The sequence below is a fragment of the Hipposideros armiger genome, unplaced genomic scaffold, assembly GCF_001890085.2.
Source record: "Hipposideros armiger isolate ML-2016 unplaced genomic scaffold, ASM189008v1 scaffold_287, whole genome shotgun sequence".
Taxonomy (NCBI): domain Eukaryota; kingdom Metazoa; phylum Chordata; class Mammalia; order Chiroptera; family Hipposideridae; genus Hipposideros; species Hipposideros armiger.
The window spans coordinates 1,321,664-1,339,632 of NW_017731637.1; the positions used below are offsets into that span (position 1 = coordinate 1,321,664).

The 17,969-nt window shown below is 38.8% G+C and overlaps 2 protein-coding genes across 2 annotated transcripts in view; one reads left to right on the forward strand and one right to left on the reverse strand.

The window, feature by feature from the left end:
* Nucleotides 1–10,716, reverse strand: part of PROSER1 (proline and serine rich 1) — a 41,104-nt gene extending 30,388 nt beyond the window's left edge. Inside the window, exons 1-5 of the mRNA XM_019658719.1 lie at nucleotides 9,863–10,716; nucleotides 6,831–6,896; nucleotides 4,551–4,619; nucleotides 1,990–2,084; nucleotides 454–547 (exon numbers count right to left, since the gene is read on the reverse strand). Coding sequence (XP_019514264.1) covers nucleotides 454–547; nucleotides 1,990–2,084; nucleotides 4,551–4,619; nucleotides 6,831–6,896; nucleotides 9,863–9,907 — 369 coding nt within the window. The 5' untranslated portion in view covers nucleotides 9,908–10,716. The remainder of the gene's footprint in view (nucleotides 1–453; nucleotides 548–1,989; nucleotides 2,085–4,550; nucleotides 4,620–6,830; nucleotides 6,897–9,862) is intronic.
* Nucleotides 10,717–11,042: 326 nt separating this feature from the next.
* The window catches only part of NHLRC3 (NHL repeat containing 3), an 11,598-nt gene continuing 4,671 nt past the window's right edge, over nucleotides 11,043–17,969 (forward strand). Inside the window, exons 1-5 of the mRNA XM_019658700.1 lie at nucleotides 11,043–11,369; nucleotides 12,209–12,361; nucleotides 12,662–12,809; nucleotides 16,515–16,715; nucleotides 17,676–17,767. Coding sequence (XP_019514245.1) covers nucleotides 11,286–11,369; nucleotides 12,209–12,361; nucleotides 12,662–12,809; nucleotides 16,515–16,715; nucleotides 17,676–17,767 — 678 coding nt within the window. The 5' untranslated portion in view covers nucleotides 11,043–11,285. The remainder of the gene's footprint in view (nucleotides 11,370–12,208; nucleotides 12,362–12,661; nucleotides 12,810–16,514; nucleotides 16,716–17,675; nucleotides 17,768–17,969) is intronic.

A 17,969-nucleotide genomic window follows, 5' to 3' on the forward strand; every position in this document is an offset into this window, starting at 1 on the left:
GTCCAGTGGCCGCATTCAATCTAGTTGCAGGGAAGGGGCGGGAGGAGGGGGGCGCAGCCCACCTTCCCGTGTGGGAGTTGAACTGGCAATCTTATTGTTAAGAGAATGCACTTTCATCAACTCAGTGGCAGCTCAGCTCGGGCGCAGCTCACTGGCCCAAGTAGGAATCGAACCGGTGACTACTGCTCAGAGCTCGCGCTCTTAACCAACTGAGCCACTTGGCCGGCCCCTGGCTTCTCACTTTCAAACCATCTTTTCATCCTCCAGTGTCCCCTTCACTCAGCTCTATTTCTCCTCCAAAGACTGCAGGGGCATCACTCTTAACCAAATTGTCATATAACAGTAGGCAGGTTATTCATCAAAGTTAATACAGAAATAAGATTGGTACTTTTTTCTTCACCAACACCCAGAAAAGTCAACATACCATTTATACAGTAATCTTGAGAAAATTACCTGTTCAAGTACTCTCTTGCACCTTTTCTTCTCAGACATATTTATCCTGAATAAATCTTCAATGGGACGAGAATTTTGTACATCAACAATGTTTCTATCAAAGAAATACAATTTAGCTTTTCATTTAAGACCCTGGACAACATACAGAGGCCAACACCATCTGTTTACCACACAAATATATCTGAGTAAGCTTTTCCCCATGACATAGGGAGAAAAGTGTGACTAATTATTTACTTTTATTTGGTGAATATAAATAATACGTTATATAAAGATGGTAAATATAACTTAACTGAGGTTTACCTGGTTACTTGAAATTAACAACATAATTAACAACTGTAAATAAAATTCACTACTTTGAGATTCTTGAAAATATACCCTTTCAGTGAATGTTAAGAGCTATGGCAATAGAACAAATGCCTGTGTTAAATGTATAAAAATCATGATTGACTACAGATCAAGTTTTACCTTATGCTAAATTTTAATTTTGTGTTTTTGTGGACATCTATACACATATAAGAGATTTAAAAATGCATGTTATAAATAAACAACAACTTACAGAATTCCATTTATGTAGAAGAGTAGGTTCCTTTTCTCTTTGAGCTTACATTCGTTATAATCATTTACTAAATGCTGTGCTAGGGGCTTTCACATATCTTACAGTATTTAAAGTTCACATACCCTAGTAAGTAGGTGACATCCTTACGTTTACAACTGAGAAAAATAAGGTCCAGAAAGAATAAGTATATATTATGCCAAAAAAAATGTTGTCAGAATATGGCAGAACCTATCTAACTATAAATCCTATGGCTTTATCAACGAGCCTTTCAAGTTATTCAGAGCAGGAAGGCAAAGCAAATCACTGAAATACAGACAAATCAAAATAAATAATTAAACTTGATAAGCCACATTATTCTGTAATCATGTGTATAGTAATAAGTACACTAGATATTTTGATATAAGAATTCAGTTCTAGGGGGGTAGGGATGGGAGAGAAAGTAAAGGGATTAGCAAGTACAAATTAGGTGCCACAAGATGGCCACAGGGATATGAAACTCAGTTTGGGAATATAACCAATAATGTTGTAAAGATTTTATAGGGTGTCAGATGGGCGCTTGTCCTATTAGGGAGACCACTTCATGCATTGTGTAGTTGTCTGACCACTGCACTATATACCTGAAGCTGAAACTGAATAATATTGAATGTCAACTATAATTAAATATATATATATATATAGTCACAGAATGTGGAGTATAGCATAGGGAATATAGTCAAAGGTATTGTAATAATAACAGCTATATAAGATGTCAGAGGGGTAGTAGACTGGGGGAGAGGGGTTATTACTTTGTGAGGGGTGTAAATGTCTATTACATTGTTTTATACATCTGAAACTAATAAAAAAAGAATTTAGCTCTATGCTTTCATAGATTTTATTAGTTCCATTTACTAATATAATTCTGACACATTAACACAGAGCTAAAAGGTACTTAAAAAGTCTTCCAAATTTCTTCTAATGAAATAAAAAAAAGGAATACTTACGAAGCTAACAGTTCAAGAGCAACCAGTTTGTCTTTACTGAAGGTGAAACAGTTGAGTATATTGACCACTTCTGCTGGCTGAACAGCCACCATTTTCTATTAACATAAAAAATAGTATTAATTTCAACGTAAGAAATTTTCATGCCAGAAATTGCCATTTTGGGAGAACACATAGTTAAATGTTTGCAATATAAATATTTGAGGTAAAAACTGCTTACTCAAAAGTAAGTCCTAGGGCCGGCCGAGTGGCGCGTTGGTTAAGAGCTGGCTTGGGACGCCAGAGGACCCCGGTTCGGATCCCACATATGAAGGCCAGTGACACTGCCCTCTACAGCTAAGATGCTGAACAACAGCTCAACCTGGAGTTGGGCTGCTGTGAGTCGCCGGCGACGGCGTAGGCTGCAGCCCCTGCGGCAGTGGGTTGTCATGGGCTACTGTATGTAGCCAGCAGCCAGCGTGAGTGGCCAGCAGCCGCAGTGAGCGGCCGTCCAGAAGCCGGCGACTGATCTGCCTCGCCCGGGAAGAGCGCAATGATGGTGCCAACTTGGGCCAGTGAAGCAACGTCCTCCACAACTAGACTGAAGAACAAAAGGACAGCAACTTGTCTGTTCCCCTTCCCCCAATTCCCCAGCGCTGTTCCCATCCCCCAATTCCCCAATAAAAAAGTTAAAAAAAAAAAAGTAAGTCCTAACCTGTATGTGAATCAAATTTCAGCCTTTCAATGTAACTATTTCTAACTTCTCCTATGTGCTCTTTTTTAACCACATTTTTCAATGTGTTCATCTATAGAAAAAAAATTTACATGTACTACTTTCATCAGAAAGGTTTGATAAAAAGAGGATATTTACAAATATGGGAGATATATTGGCTCAAGTAGTTAGAAAAAAATTACATTCCTCAGTGAGCAGCAGGTGTGCTATAATCCATATTTCCTAAATGAGGTCCATGGTGCTGAATAGTGTTACTGAAAATGAGTACTACAATCACAGCAGTTAGGGAAAACATGGGTTAAACTAATTTCTTCAATGCAGAATTTCTTAACTCTTATGTTAATGTGCATTGTGGCACTCCAATGTTGTGTGGGACGTTACATAATTTATTTGACTAGGGTACCTTTATATTTGAAGAGCAGGTAGAACATTTGACCAATTTATAGATTGATGTTAAGAGTGGAGTAAATTCAAAAGGAAGGTCAATATAAGATGATCAGTTAGAATCAACACCCAACAGATTCCTCAAATTTGGGGCAGTGGTTTTCAAACATTTTTACTCAGGTAGCACCAAAAGAATTGGTAAACTAATTTGCATGTTTTTAAACTGACATCTAAAAATTTTACCAGAAGTTTAAATATTTGCAAAAGATTGATTTTCTTATATATGTTTATTATATATTTGTAAAAACTCTGGAACTATTGTTTTAACAATCATTTATGAAAATGTCTATCATGTAACCTAATTGTCAAAATTAGTATTCAGTGTGAAAACAGACTTACTCGGTCAGAAAAGGTTGTGTTTCATTTAGTTCAAATAAATGCATTAAGTTGGGCCTGTGCTAGCTATCGCACCTCTGAATTTTAATTCTAAGGTAGGTAGACAGGCAAATCAGCCTCAGAGCTTTATCATGAGTTTGTTGTCTTGATAAAATAAGGCAAGGTCCCCAACACTATTTCTTACAGAAGCTCTCAGCTTTGCTCTCTCCCTCTCAGGAGGCTGCATTGCCTCTTTGGCCCTTGAAAAAAGATTTTCATCCCCAGATGATGGGTGGATGGCTAAGATAACCATTCACCCATGGGTGGTTTTTGTAAAGTAGAAAAAAAAACAATTGTTAAAGAGGAGAAGCACTAACAGATCCACACATTCTTAGGCAAATTAGTTTAGAAACTTAAGGATCTGTAGATTCCCTTAAAGCTACCCACGCCTGTTACTCCTAGGAAAATCTTCCTATATAGCCAGATACTGTTTGAATTAGATACCTCTATTAATCTAGGCTTTAAACTGTCCTATCCACACAGCAGCCAATAGGCACCTGTGCCTGTTTAAATTAAAATTAAATAAAACTAAAAATACAGTTTCTCAGGCAGCCTAGACATATTTTAAGTGCTCAAAAGCCAGGTTATCATACTAGATAGTGCAGCTATAAAACATTTCCATCATCATTAAAAGTGCATTTGGACAGTCTTATCCTAACAATGTAGTATAAACCCACCTGACTATTCTTTTAAGACCAAATAGAAGAGGGTGAAGATATCCAAAAACAGAATAAAGTGTATAAAAATACTTAAAAGTTCAACTCCTATGTTTTGCTTGCCTATAAATATTTTCTGCTCCAATCTGCCAATTAGGACTCTAGGGTGTACAACTTATTAGTATAGTACACACAATTCAAATGTACAGTTTGAGAAGTTTTATTTTTTTAAGTTATTTTGAATAATCAAAGTATGACAAAATTTAGGGTCAGTTTTTCTAATGCAAACTAATTACAACTTGAGATGAATTACAGAAAACTAGGGGAGAATTCAAAATACTTAAATTCTACATTCTAATGAAAAGTAAGTTACTTACATGTTGTAATGCTTTCATTGCCTTCAACTGAGGCTCAGCCCAGGAGAAATATCTCAGTAAATCAATCACCTGAAAGCAAAGAAGTGATTTAGCGCTAATGACAAGGTTTTTGAAAACTTTTCTGCAAGGTTTATTTCAGTACTTTGAATTACTATTCAAAATGTGCTTCCTGGGCCCACATGATGAGGGGTAAGCACGGCACCAGAGTTTAGACTGTGTTAAGAGAGTAGCCACATGCAGCTACTTAAACTCAAATCAACTGAAATAAAGTCAAATAAAAAATTCAGTTCCTTACTGGCACAAGCCACATTTTAAAGTGTTCACCAGTCATATGAAGCTGGTAGCTACCATTAATGAATAGTGAAGACAGACTTCCTTCATCATAGAAAGTCTCGGACGACACTCATTTAGAAATAAAGTATGAGATATAGGAAAAAGGAAGTACCTAAAGGAAGGTTGGGAAAATACTAGATGCAGATAAAATGTCAGCTTAGGGAATATATAGATATAGTTATGAATGGAAAACTTGAGAGTGGAGAGTGACAGTTTTAATCAATCACAAAGGGTATTCAGTCGCGTGGTTTAGTGTAGGTCCACTAACTTCTACTCTTTTACTTGAATCTGGAGGGCGTAATACTCATATTCACACCACAGGTCTATTCCCTAAAACAAGGCATCACCATGAATTGCATCAACAGCTTCTAAATGGTAGGTCATTTTGAGAGCACAGGGCATCAGGCTTTCTCCCTCACCACCAGTGAACTTCAAACAAATAAGGGAGATATTGCAAGATGGCTAGTAAAAGGTGAGCCGGGAATCAGGATCACACACAACATTGAAGTCTCTGCGCGGTCACTACCACCCTGGTTCACTGCCCCTAAGGACACTCCGGGGAAAAAAAAGACAAAAAACAAAACACCCTCAAGAAGAGAGGGTGATAAAATCTGGGTTAATGAATTATTTTACTGTGCATTCCTGAAAATGTATTAAGGTCTCAATTATTCTACAAAGGAAGGTTAATGCTATAAACTGGAGAGGTATGTGTAGAAGAGTAAAAATATTTTTTACTCCTTATAAAGAGATACAAAAATAGCAAATAAGAATTATGCATACTTTCTAGATAATTTGGAAAGAGTGTATTTTATGTACTTTTATAGAAATAATGTTTTTAATAGTAAATGTTACCTGGCACTTTACCAGCCATGAAACTTTACAAACTATCATGTCTGATACACACACAAAAAAATCTTCACTATAGAAAGTAGGCTTAAAAGGTCACACCCTTAGAAAGTGGCGTAACCACTAAGGAAAGTTTTCTACAAAATCACACACACACACATCCAAAAACGAAAAGCTTTACCTGTGAGAAATTATAAATCTTTTCAAAATATTTAAATTAAAAAAAAGCACAAGGTGATTTTGAAAAGTAATGGTTGAAAAACAGTCATTAAACAGGCAGCAACACATGCAAATCACATAGTAGCTTTTAGGAATTTAGTAGGCAGAATCAAGGTTTGAAGGTCTAGAGAAATAGATGAAAAGTTGGAGCATTTACTAACTGATAGTATAAATCTGTAGATTCATACATTGTCTACTCTATCTACATTCCTACCCTTTCCCAGAACAGTTCTCCAGATGTATATTTCTATGTCTGCCCTATTTCCCCATCAAGTATTTTCCAAGTGTCCCCTCAGAAATCTGGCGTGTGTTGTGTGTGTGTACATGCATACATATTTTTTTTAAATCAGCAAGCTCCCCCTAAAGTTGGGTAAACATTTTCATTAAACTACCATTGGTCTTCTGGCAGTTATTGAAACTACTTATCAGAGACTGTATTATTTTTTCTTATTGCTAAAACTTTTACTGAGTGGCTTCGCATAAAATACTTCACCATTTATCCACGTTTTCTTTTATAATATGTGGTAAATTTTGCAATTACTGATTTTTAAGTACTATACAAATTTGAATATAATTACCATTAGTTTATAAATTTATGATACCGTGTCCAGAATGACAAACACTTTGAACTGCTGTTTTTTATACTGCACTTTAAAATCATGTTACCATGATACTGTGGTGAAAGGGGCTATGTTTATAAAATACCCAAACTATAAATTGTGTCAAGTTTTCTACCAAAACTGAAAGTTTCTAAAGTTCCTGAATAAATACAGCAACAAAATAAAAGTAATTCTGACCCTGACTGGCAGGTAAATAGACCTTAACCAGACCATTATGTAAAAAAAAACAAAAAACACTTTTGCTTAAACAAAACAGAAATACCTGTTCACTTGAGAAATATCCGTGCACATATTCAATTGCTTTTAATTTGTACTCTGTCAAAACAGCCTAAAAAACATAGAAAAACAGCATTAATTATGTAAACAGAACAGTTATTCGCATATAACAAAAATGCCTAACCAACTCAAACAGTGGAAGACCTTTTTCAGCCCATCATGCAGAGGCAGCTAAAGTGATCGTGGTGACATGACATTCTACCTTTCCAGGTTCCATGCTATAAAGAATACATTGAGACTGACATATCAGGAAAACTTCCTGGGCCTCCCTACTCACTCCTACACAGAAAGGGAATAGAATTGTAATAGAAGGGATTTGACATTAATAGAAATTACATATAGAATTTCTGTAAATGTTAGTTTCAGAACATCCCCAATTCAACCAAATTGCATTTTTTAGAAGCTTAAATGTATCAGATATTACTCATCCATCAGACAATTATTATTCAGCATCTATTATGTGCTAAGTGATAAGAGAAATAGGAATAAGACAAGGTCTAGTCGAGACTCTCAGTATTTCTGCAGGGATATGAGAACCCAAGGAGCCTTGAAGGCCCTGAATTCATTCTGTGCACCTGCCACTAACTGGCAGTGTAGCCTTTTAATTACCCTGAGAGCCTCCTCACCCATAAAAGGAAACACCATTCACTACCTACCTTCGGAATTACTATGATGGTTAAAAGTCAATAATAGACCTGACATATAATAGGTGTTCAGTAAATGATGGTTCCTTTCTTCACATGGCATCTATCATTGGGAAATTCAGTGAGAAGTCCAGCGGCCTTAAACCAGCACTATCTAGAGCTGACTGAAATCATATACGCTCTCCTTGCGACTATTTGCCGAGCTTAGAGATGGAAACACCAGGGTATCACTATTGGGTAACTATTAATCATTAAAAATCAACTAATCTCTTTGCTTTTACTATAAAACAATGGTATTTGTACTTTCCACATATCATTCTGCTAGGAGAAAATACTATTACTACAACCAGTCAACTAAGAAAAACAGCCAAGGTGCTCAGTTTAATTTTCATTGAAGTGGGGGCTGGTTTTGGATAATGTGCTCTTGGAAGTTTGATTATCACTACTGAACACAGTCAAAAGTAAGTTCTGGACAAATTCCTGGATTGTGTTGATGCCACAACATGTCTCAATTCTTCCATCAATGCCTGAGACCCGGCTGTACCCCTAGGCACAACAGCATGGCACTGTGGAGTCAGGCTGTCTTTATTTGAACATTGGACCTCTCCCCATTTGCCAGCTGGGTAATCTGAACTAACTAACTAGTTATGCTCACAGAGACTAGGTTTGCCATCTGTAAAATTAAGAGCATAGTACCTATACTTCGTGGGTTTAGGAAGATCAAATCAAATAGCATTCAGAAAGTGCTTAGAACAGGCACACACTGTTAAGTGCTCAATAATTATGGCTATTATCATTACCTCCTTTTTGAAAAGCAAATTCAGCATTGCCTTTTCCCCTCCTTTCTTCCCCTTCCCTAGTGCCTTCTTACATGCTTTGCTTAAAAGACATTAGTGACAACCAGTGTTACCTACGGACCTATGGTGACACTCAGGAAGAGATTACCTGGCTTAAACTGATTTACATTTACAAAGTCTAAGAGTAACTTTAAAAAAAAAAACCAATAGTAACTCTCATATTTAGACATGCCTATGTTCTTATCACATTTTAATAGATAGAACAAGATAATGTTGATGCATCTAATTATTTGGCATAGAAAGCAAAACGCACTTTGTTTGTAAACCAGAAATAAGGACTTAAGTTGCTATCTGTGTGAATATAATTTTCATTTCTGAAAAATTGGCTCTTCCTCTCTTTAGTATTTACTATGTGATCTTTTCACAACTTAGAAGGGAGAAAATATGTAAAATGACACCCTATAGCGTCCAACAGTAGAAATCTACTGGTCTACCTGAATCCACAAGTTATTTTCTCATAAACAGTAGTTAAATATCAGCTCATGAACAAATTTTGGCAAATCCTAAATACAGAGTTAGCAAGCTGATATTTTATTGCAGATCTTAACTGAACAAACTGGGTTTCCAAAAGCAGAAGAAATCCCATTCAAAAAGAGATTTTGAATATGCAAATTTCACCTCACCTGCAAATTTGAAAAAGAAAAAACTTAAAGGATGACGAAAAACATTTTCCTTTATAAAGAATAAAGAAAATCAGCATGTCCACAGGCAATTTTGTTAATAATTTCATAAGTTGAAATAAATAAGCACTAGAGCACAAGGTAACAAATCCTTCCAGTTCAGGGAAGGGTCTTAAAGGTATGTAAATTAGATAATTGCCCAGAAGTTCTACCCTCGATTAGCAGAAGAATGTTACAGTTAAGTCCTTTCAGTTATAATTAAGTAAACTCTTATTTTTGCACTAGTTACTGTTATGCTCAAGGCCACATTCCAAAATTTTTTGCTGTCTGATTCATTCTGGGAGTCTACATACAATGGACTCAAAAAAAGCAAAAACTTGGAAAGCAGAAAAAAAGTTTTAGAATTCAAGTTATTGAAGCCCATTCCTAAGATCATGACTTTAAACTTAACGTCGCACTTCATGAGAGCAATAATTTTGTCCTGCCCAGGAAATATTAGTCTGCCACTCCTCAAATATGAAAAACCTGTCATAACTACCACTTTTAAAGAAACTGTCTACATGTTACCAAAATATGAGGATATCGGTTCAGAAATACTAAATCACTTATTCAAAAGTAAAGAGCTGTTAAAGATTTGTAGAGCCAGCTCCGAAACCAAGAACTCTCTGAATACAATACTGCTCTGATTCTCAAGATGTTTATAGTTAACATAACTTCATTTCTATTCGTATCGTGAAATGTATCAAGGTATAAGCTCCTACCCTATACGTTAAAATTCCAACCAATTTTGCAATCCTAAAACCCGTATTTTGCACATTCTGCACGCAGTTCCTCAAAGAGAATAAACCATGGGGATTCGCAGCTCATAGAATGATTTAAGGAATTAAGTGTAATTACCTTTCTAATTTCATCCAGCACCGTTTCAAAGGACTTTTTGTCCATCTTGACTACTCTCTTTGACGTGGTTACAACAGTTATACTTTCAATTACAAAACGTTCATCCCTGGTCAGCTCCGATAGTAAAAATGGTTATAGCTGAGTAGAAAAAGACTCCAGGAACAGGAGATAGGATGCGAAGAGGTAGACAGTACTTCAAACTCTGCAAAAATTTCTAAAAACGGAGACTTATAAAAACTTTTTATGAAAAACAAACACCATCAGGCTTCCCCAGCTATTTTGCACGAAGCTTCAGGACACCTCGGGGAAGAGTCGGGTCCTCTCTGAGTCCCGCAGAGAAATCCGGGGTTTGGCAGCCAGGGCTGAGCGTCGGTCCCCTGCAGCTGAAGGCCAGGCGCCACCGGGGGTCGGTCGTCAAGCCTCTTTCCTGGGTGGAGCGGCAGGGAGAGCAGGGGCACCTGCGCCCCGAGTCCCGCGGGCGGCGAGGAGGCAGGCACTGGCCTCTCCGCCCGCACCCGCGCTTCCAAAGCCGGCACTCACCGCCACGAACCTGGACTCATGGCCCGGCTCGCGCCCACCCGCAGCAGCTCCGCCGGACTCCTGGGTCCCACAGCCCCGGCGGCGGCGGCGGCCTGGCAGGCTCTTTGTTACCAACTGCCACAGCTTCCGGGAGCGGACCGGCGGCCGGAGAGCACCGGGAGCCGGGGGAAGGGGGGCACGGTCTCGGGTAGGGGGATTCGGGAGCACCGCAGCGCCGACACTGCCAGGAGCCCTTCCCGGTTACCCCTACAGTTCCCACCGGACCATGTGGGCCTTCAATGAAGCCCGTCGCGCGCGAGTAAACTCAGCGCTGCGCCGCCTGTTTAGGCCACTCTTTCCTGGAAGCCAACAGAGGGGACCTTGTGTGGGAACATAGGTGTCAATGGAGTATGCCTGAAGAGTCCGGAATCGGATACGGATGAAATCCTTTGCAGGGCCTGGAAGTCGTTTTTTGAGGGTGACACCCCTGTGTCTTGGGTTTGTGTGTGCTAGCTTCTGCTTGATCATTCTTAATTTATACAGAATGAACGTCGAGCGGTTAAGGCACAGCTATGGGTGCCCTTATTTTGGGACACAGGAGAAGTCCTCATCGTAGACCTCCCCTAGGGGCGGGAAAGGGTGGTCACTGGGTCAGCCCGAGGCACGTGACGTGGGGGTGGGGACCCAGGAACGCTCTGGGAATCCGAGTTCTAATTTATTTCCGCCGTTCTCTGGGCTCCTTTCCAGCTCTCAGACCCTGCGCTTCCAGGGGGCACGGCTGGAGGTAATAGCTTCGGCCCAGAGGCCGGAGGCTCTGTGCACCGAGGAACCGTGTGGACCTGAGGCTGTCCGGCTGTCCCCAGCCGCCTGCGGAAGCCCCTGGCGTCGGGCTTCTTGTTCCGTCATGGCGAGATTCTGGTTTTGTGCAGCTGGCGCTGTCTTCTTTCTTGCGTTTCTGGTTTTGCATTCGCGTTTTTGTGGCTCTCCGGTGAGTTGAATAGTGAGAAAATAGCTGTTGGGTGTGTGGATAGCACTTTTGAGAGGCGACTCTGCCCTCCTGGGATGGAGGTGGTGGGCGCACCAGCTTGTCTCAAATCTGGGAGGGGGCAGGGGGAGCAGAACCCCCTTGTCTCTTAGTATTAAAATGTATGTACAGAGGGTCCCTATCTGTGATTTTCCCACTTTATGATGGTGCCAAAGCGGTACGATTCACTAGACACTGTACTTCCACGGGCTATAGCTAGCGCTATGCAAGTATACTACCCTCTCATGATGCTAGGTGGTTCTCCGTCAGCCACGTGATCAGGGCAAACAACGGATACTGTATAGTATATTGTACTGTGTTGTCAGCAATGTTTTCGAGTCTCATCGTGTCTGTGAAACGCACATCTGTGTCTTCTGCTCTGATGAGAAGAGGGAGGCTTCTTGAGTTGAATGGAACTCACGGTAATTGCCCAACTGTAGGCTAATGTTAAGTGTTCTGAGCACGTTTAAGGCTAAGCGATGGTGTTGAGTAGGTTATGTGTAATAAATGCATTTTCGACTTACTATATTTTCAATTTTTGATGGGCTTATCAGCATGTAAGTCGAGGAGCATTTGTAGATAGTGCAGCTACATGTTCCTTATTTTCTCTTTCCTTGCTCCCATTACATCCTCAAATAGTTTGCAGATTTGTATTGTGGTCGCCTTGGCCTTTAAACATGTAAGCCCATTTTTTCCCAATCATTTCTGACCTTTGGGTCAGGTGTCAAGACTGCTTAAAACCTTTTTTTCCCTTTTTTAACCTAGATGGTAAACTGAATCTTAATCTTCTGTTTTCATTTAAGGTGTTAAGGGAGTTTGCTTTTCAAATTTCCTGGAAAACTGAGGAAATTCTTTACCGGCTGGATGTGAGTTGGCCTGAGCATTCAGAATACTTTACTGGAACAACATTTTGTGTTGCAGTTGACTCTCTGAATGGACTGGTTTACATAGCCCAAGTAAGTCAAATTGGAATTTAAAAAAAAAAATTAGGAACACAAAGGAAACAAGAGCCTGTTTTACTGTACTAAGTAACCATATACGTTTATGCCAGTTCTGGAATTTGTTTTTTGAATTGGTTTCAAGTGAGTATTTTGGCTTTGAATGTGATAGGTATTCATATTGTTCGATTTTGAAGCTGGATTTTTAAACGTTACTAAATTCCTTGGTTAACCTTTAATTTTTGTTTCTCCCTGCCAAAATAAGATTACTTCCTTAAAACTGATGCTACCTAAGCAGTTATTTTTGTATTCCTTCAGAGAGGGGATAATATCCAAAAGGTATTAGTGTTCACAGAGGATGGATATTTCCTACGATCCTGGAATTACACAGTTGACACACCTCACGGTATGTTTGCAGCCAGTACACTACATGAACAATCTGTCTGGATCACGGATGTAGGAAGTGGTATGTGTACTAATATTTATTCAATTATCTTGCTAGAAATTACATCTTTGCTCATGTTCTTGCTTGTACATTTTAAAATCAGAGTTACCAAATCCAATTGTAATTTCATTAATGATTCATGAAATCACTTATTTCTAAAAATAAAGTGTACTTCTGTACAATTAAGACATTTAATAAGAAGGCTATAATTATGATCTTTCTTTTAACTTGACAAGAGTGTTTTCCTCTTTAAAGCATCAGTTGCTCTTCTCAGATTAAATAATTCTAAGCCCCTTCTATGGAGTCAAATAAAATGGTAAGCTCTAAAAGCCAATGAATGAAACCCTTGCTTCTCATTTTCCTTTACCAGTTTTCTTTCAAAAGAGATTGTACTAAGAAACCAGAATTGCTTTGTTGCCCAAAATGCAAGATTTACAGAAATTGTTAACACTTCTGAAATCCCACTGACTGCAGCAATGCTGAAATCTTTCTTCCATCAAATATTTTAGTAGAATGCGCTGCAAAACAAAGTAACCACAAGTTGAATTTAGAGCTGTGGAGATAAATTTTCAGAGGTAGCTGTTTGAATATAACAAGACGGTACCAGAGATAACCTGGCATAATCTCAGTAAGGAATGGGATAAAAAAGACATTATTTGTAATATTCCTCAGCCCGGTTACATTCATATCTTGAGAGACAGCCTGTTTCCCCAGATCTGGCTAATTCACATACTATTTTGGAATTAATGAGGCCTCAGTTTTTATAATAAGTGCCATTACCACATCTGTTCTCAGAACCCAAAAGGTTTCTGAGCCTCAGCCAATGCTTTATTTATTTCAAGCTGTATTTTGGATGGTAAGATTATGTTTAAATCAAAAAACCTAGATTACCTCTGAGTTCATTGTAATAAAATTTGCACTATTTGACCTTTTTTTAAAGGATCCACTGGTAAAGGCCTTTATTTTTCAATTCATGCCATTCGTTTGATTTTTTTTTATATAAAATACTTCACTGATTCCAGAAATAAAAAGAACACACATGACCTCTTCATTCTTTCTGTGATTGATTTTTTCCATGCACAGATCTGAAAACCAGTTTTTTTATTTCTTCCTATTTTTCAAAGGAATAAATTCCCTTTAATGAAAACATGGCTGCAAATCAGCCATTTAAAAGAAAAAACCAAAAAAACATTACTGGTATTCTGTCTATTGCTAGTTCTTTAGAAACTTTGGAGATTGCTTTCTTTAATGTTTTATTCTCATTATTGCTACAAACTTTAACTAAAGCTTCCAAATCAAGTATAATAAGTATAATTTTCAAGATAGAATTGTAAGCTAATTCACTTTATTTCCAGTAAGCTCAGTATATCCAGTTATCTTTTGAACAACTAGCAGTTAGTGGGCTTGGTATGCCTTCATGTTGATTTTGGCTCACTGCTTTATGGTTTTTCCCAATTTGTTAAGATTCTACTTTATACTTTTGCTTGTAAGATAATTGTAACCAACAGGAATTTTAATGTAAGTGAGAAGATAAGACACTAGTGCTTTGGAAAGATTTATTCCCTTCTTAGGAAAGCTTAATGGGTTGAATTTTGAATTTGTTTCTACTTGTAGAAACTATAGTTTATTATTATTTTTTAATTTTTATTAAATTTATTTGTGCGACATTGGTTAGTAAAATTCTATAGGCTTCAACTGTACAATTCTATAATACATCATCTGTATATCACATTGTGTGTTCACCACCCAGAGTCATTTCCCCTTTCATCACCGTACATTTGACCCCCTTCACCCTCTTCTACCACCCTGCAACCCTTGCTCTCTGGTAACCACTAAACTGTTGTTTGTGTCTATGAGTTTTTGTTTGTTTGTTTATTTGTCTTGTTCTTTTGTTACTTTCAGTTTTATGTCTCACATGTCAGTGAAGTCATATGGTTCTTGACTTCCTCTGTCTGACTTATTTTGTTAAGCATGATAATCAGGATCCATCCATGTTGTCTCAAATGGCAGTATTTCATTTTTTCTACGGTCGAGTAATATTCCATTATATTTATATATCCAGCAATTGGATAAAGAAGATGTGGTATATATATGTATGATAATATATATAATATGAGTAATGGTGACTGCCAGACCACAGCTGCTGCACTTCTATATCTCCTCCCTTATCACTGAGATTAGCTGCAAAGTGTTGTGTGTCTGCTGCCCAGGAATTCTCTCCTGTTCTTGGGCTGTAGATACTTTGTTCTTTAATCCAACAACTCACTGCTACAGTTTCTTGTGGGGCCCCCTGCTGACAATGGGAGGGTGAAGTGAGGGGAGCTCTGGGAGGGTAGGGGTAGTTGGCCTTGCTCTGTGGCTTTGTTTTCTGCTTGGCAGTGAGCTGCTAGACCACAGCTGTGGCAGTTCTGCATTTGATCTTTGCCCCCAGGTCTCTGCCCCGATTATGGGTTCATCCGTATTGTATGCTGATCTCTCAGGCAGGATTGTGGGCCACAGACAGGGCTTCTGCAGTCTCAATCCTCTTGTCTCCTGGACTGCAGTGAGCTCTGGCCTAGGTCTGCGGCACCCATCTCTGCACTTCTCCCTTCCCTCCTCCGTTTGCCCCATTTCACCCACCTCCAGATGTTTCGATGCATGGGTCTCTCAGGCATGTTTGGGTATTGTGCAGGGATTCCTGTAGCTGTTCAACTTCTTGTAACTTGAAGACGAGAGATCAAGAGGGAACCCCCCATACCGTCATTTTTCTGACGTCCAGAAAATGTAGTTTAAAAAAAAAAATCTGTGTTGGGCCGGCCGAGTGGCTCAGTTGGTTAAGAGCTTGCTCAAGGGTTTGAGCTCTGAGCAACAGCGGTTTGAGTCTGGCCCGAGCTGAGCTGCCGCTGAGTTGCCAACAGGTGGCAGGATGGCTCAGCTAAAAAAAAAAAATCTGTGTTATACATTTTTTTGACCTACTAAAATTTAAGATCTGCACATGAATGAGTGAAATAACAGTTGTCAAATATAAATTGTTCCTTTTCCAGTTTCTTCTTGATTTCCTTTTACAAGTAATGTTTATTCAAGGTCATAAGATTAAAATGGAACATGGTGTGCCAATAATTTAACATGAGCTTTCTGTTTAAGGAGTCAGTTTTTTTTAGTTTTATTTATTTGAATTGAGAATCTACTTATTTTTGAAGTACCTGAGATTTTACTTCATAAGCAGATGTGGCTATAATGGATGAAGAAGCTCTATTGCTTATCAAATATAACATTTAATTATCTGAGCCTGTTAACTTTTGATTACTGTTTAACTCTGTCAATTTTTGCTCTCAGCTTACAGTTGGCCCTTGAACAACATGGGTTTGAATTGCACAGGTCCACTTATATGTGGATTTTTTCAATAAATACTGTAAATGTATTTTCCTTACGATTTCTTAATAACATTTTCTTCAGCTTTATTGTAAGAATACAATATGTATGTATATAATGTATGTATAATACATATAACATACAAAATATGTTTTAGGTGAGTTTTTATGTTATTGATAAGTTCCAGCCAGCAGTATGCCATTAACAGTTAAGTTTTGGGCGTGTCAAAAGTTATACATGGATTTTCTACTGTGCAGGCGTTGGTACCGCTAACCACCCCGCCATCCTCTGTTGTCTAAGGGTCAACTGTACTTGAAAAACAGAAATGTTTGTACAGTGGTTATATTTGTGAAATGTGCATGCCTGTCTTTATAGGATCCTATGGCCATACTATTAAGAAATACAATTCCTACGGTGATCTTGTTCAAGTCTTGGGTACCCCAGGCAAAAAAGGCACTGGTTTGAATCCCTTGCAGTTTGATAACCCTGCAGAATTATATGTAGAGGACACAGGAGATATTTACATTGTGGATGGAGATGGAGGATTGAATAACAGATTGATCAAGTTGTCCCAAGGTACATGGCTTAATTTTATATGATATTATAAGAACATTATTTAGTAAATTGGATTTAATTTGATATTTGGTATAATATTGTAACTATTGTATATGAATCTGTGTGTAAAGGGCTCAAGTGTATTACTAGGGAAAACCCAGAACAGATGTGTGGGATGGCCAATAATTAATGATTCTGATAATAGACTTGCTTATTCACAAAAAGCTAGGCGTTTCCTTTGAAATGAACTGGAGGCAGTATGAAAATTTATAGTGGGCTCAACAAATAAGTGGTTATTTTAGCCAGTTAAGAATTGGGGGGACTAGGGGCCGGCCGAGTGGTGTGTTGGTTAAGCGTTGGCTTGGGACACCAGCTCTAAGCAGCAGGGCCCCGGTTCAGATCCCACATGGGCCAGTTACACTGCGCCCTCTACAGCTAAGATGGTGAACAACAGCTCAACCTGGAGTGGGGCTGTCATGAGTTGCTGGCAATGGCGTAGGCTGCAGTGGGCTGCCGTGAGCTACCGTGAGTGGCCGGCAGCCAGTGTGAGTGCCTGGCAGCCAACATGAGCTTCCAAGAGCCGCCGTGAGTGGCTGTCCAATGGCCAGCGAGCAACTGCCTCACCCGGGAAGAGCGCAATGATAATAGCAACATGGGCCAGTGAAGCAACGTCCTTCACAACTAGACTGAAGAACAAAAGAACAGCAACTTGTATGTTTCCCTTCCCCGATTCCCCAATGCTGTTACCCTCCCCCAATTCCCCAATAAATCTTAAAAAAAAAAAAAGATTACTTGCTTGAAATAAGCAGTGTTCTTTTTCTTTGTAAATCATAAGACTTAGGCAAATGGGTATGTAAACAGAAAGCGAGGAAAGAGGTTATAATTGAATAATTTGCCTGCAACCTATGACATAAAATAGAATATGCAGATGTATAAGGCATTCTGTATGTTGCTCTGACCATATATGTTTACCATTTGTAGATTTCATGATGCTTTGGCTGCATGGAGAAAATGGGACAGGGCCTGCCAAGTTCAACATACCTCACAGTGTTACACTGGATTCAGCTGGTCAGGTAAAAATACAGAGGCGTTGTGTCTAGAACTGTGTGCCTGAATATGTTTATGTGTGTCTAGGTGTGTGTATCTGGGCTTGTATATATGGATCTTGGTGCACCTGTGCGTGTCTGGATACCTGGATATGTATGTATGTTAGTGGATGTGTACATCCAGGTATGTCTGGACAGTTCCTTCAGGGCTGTGTATGCCCACATACTC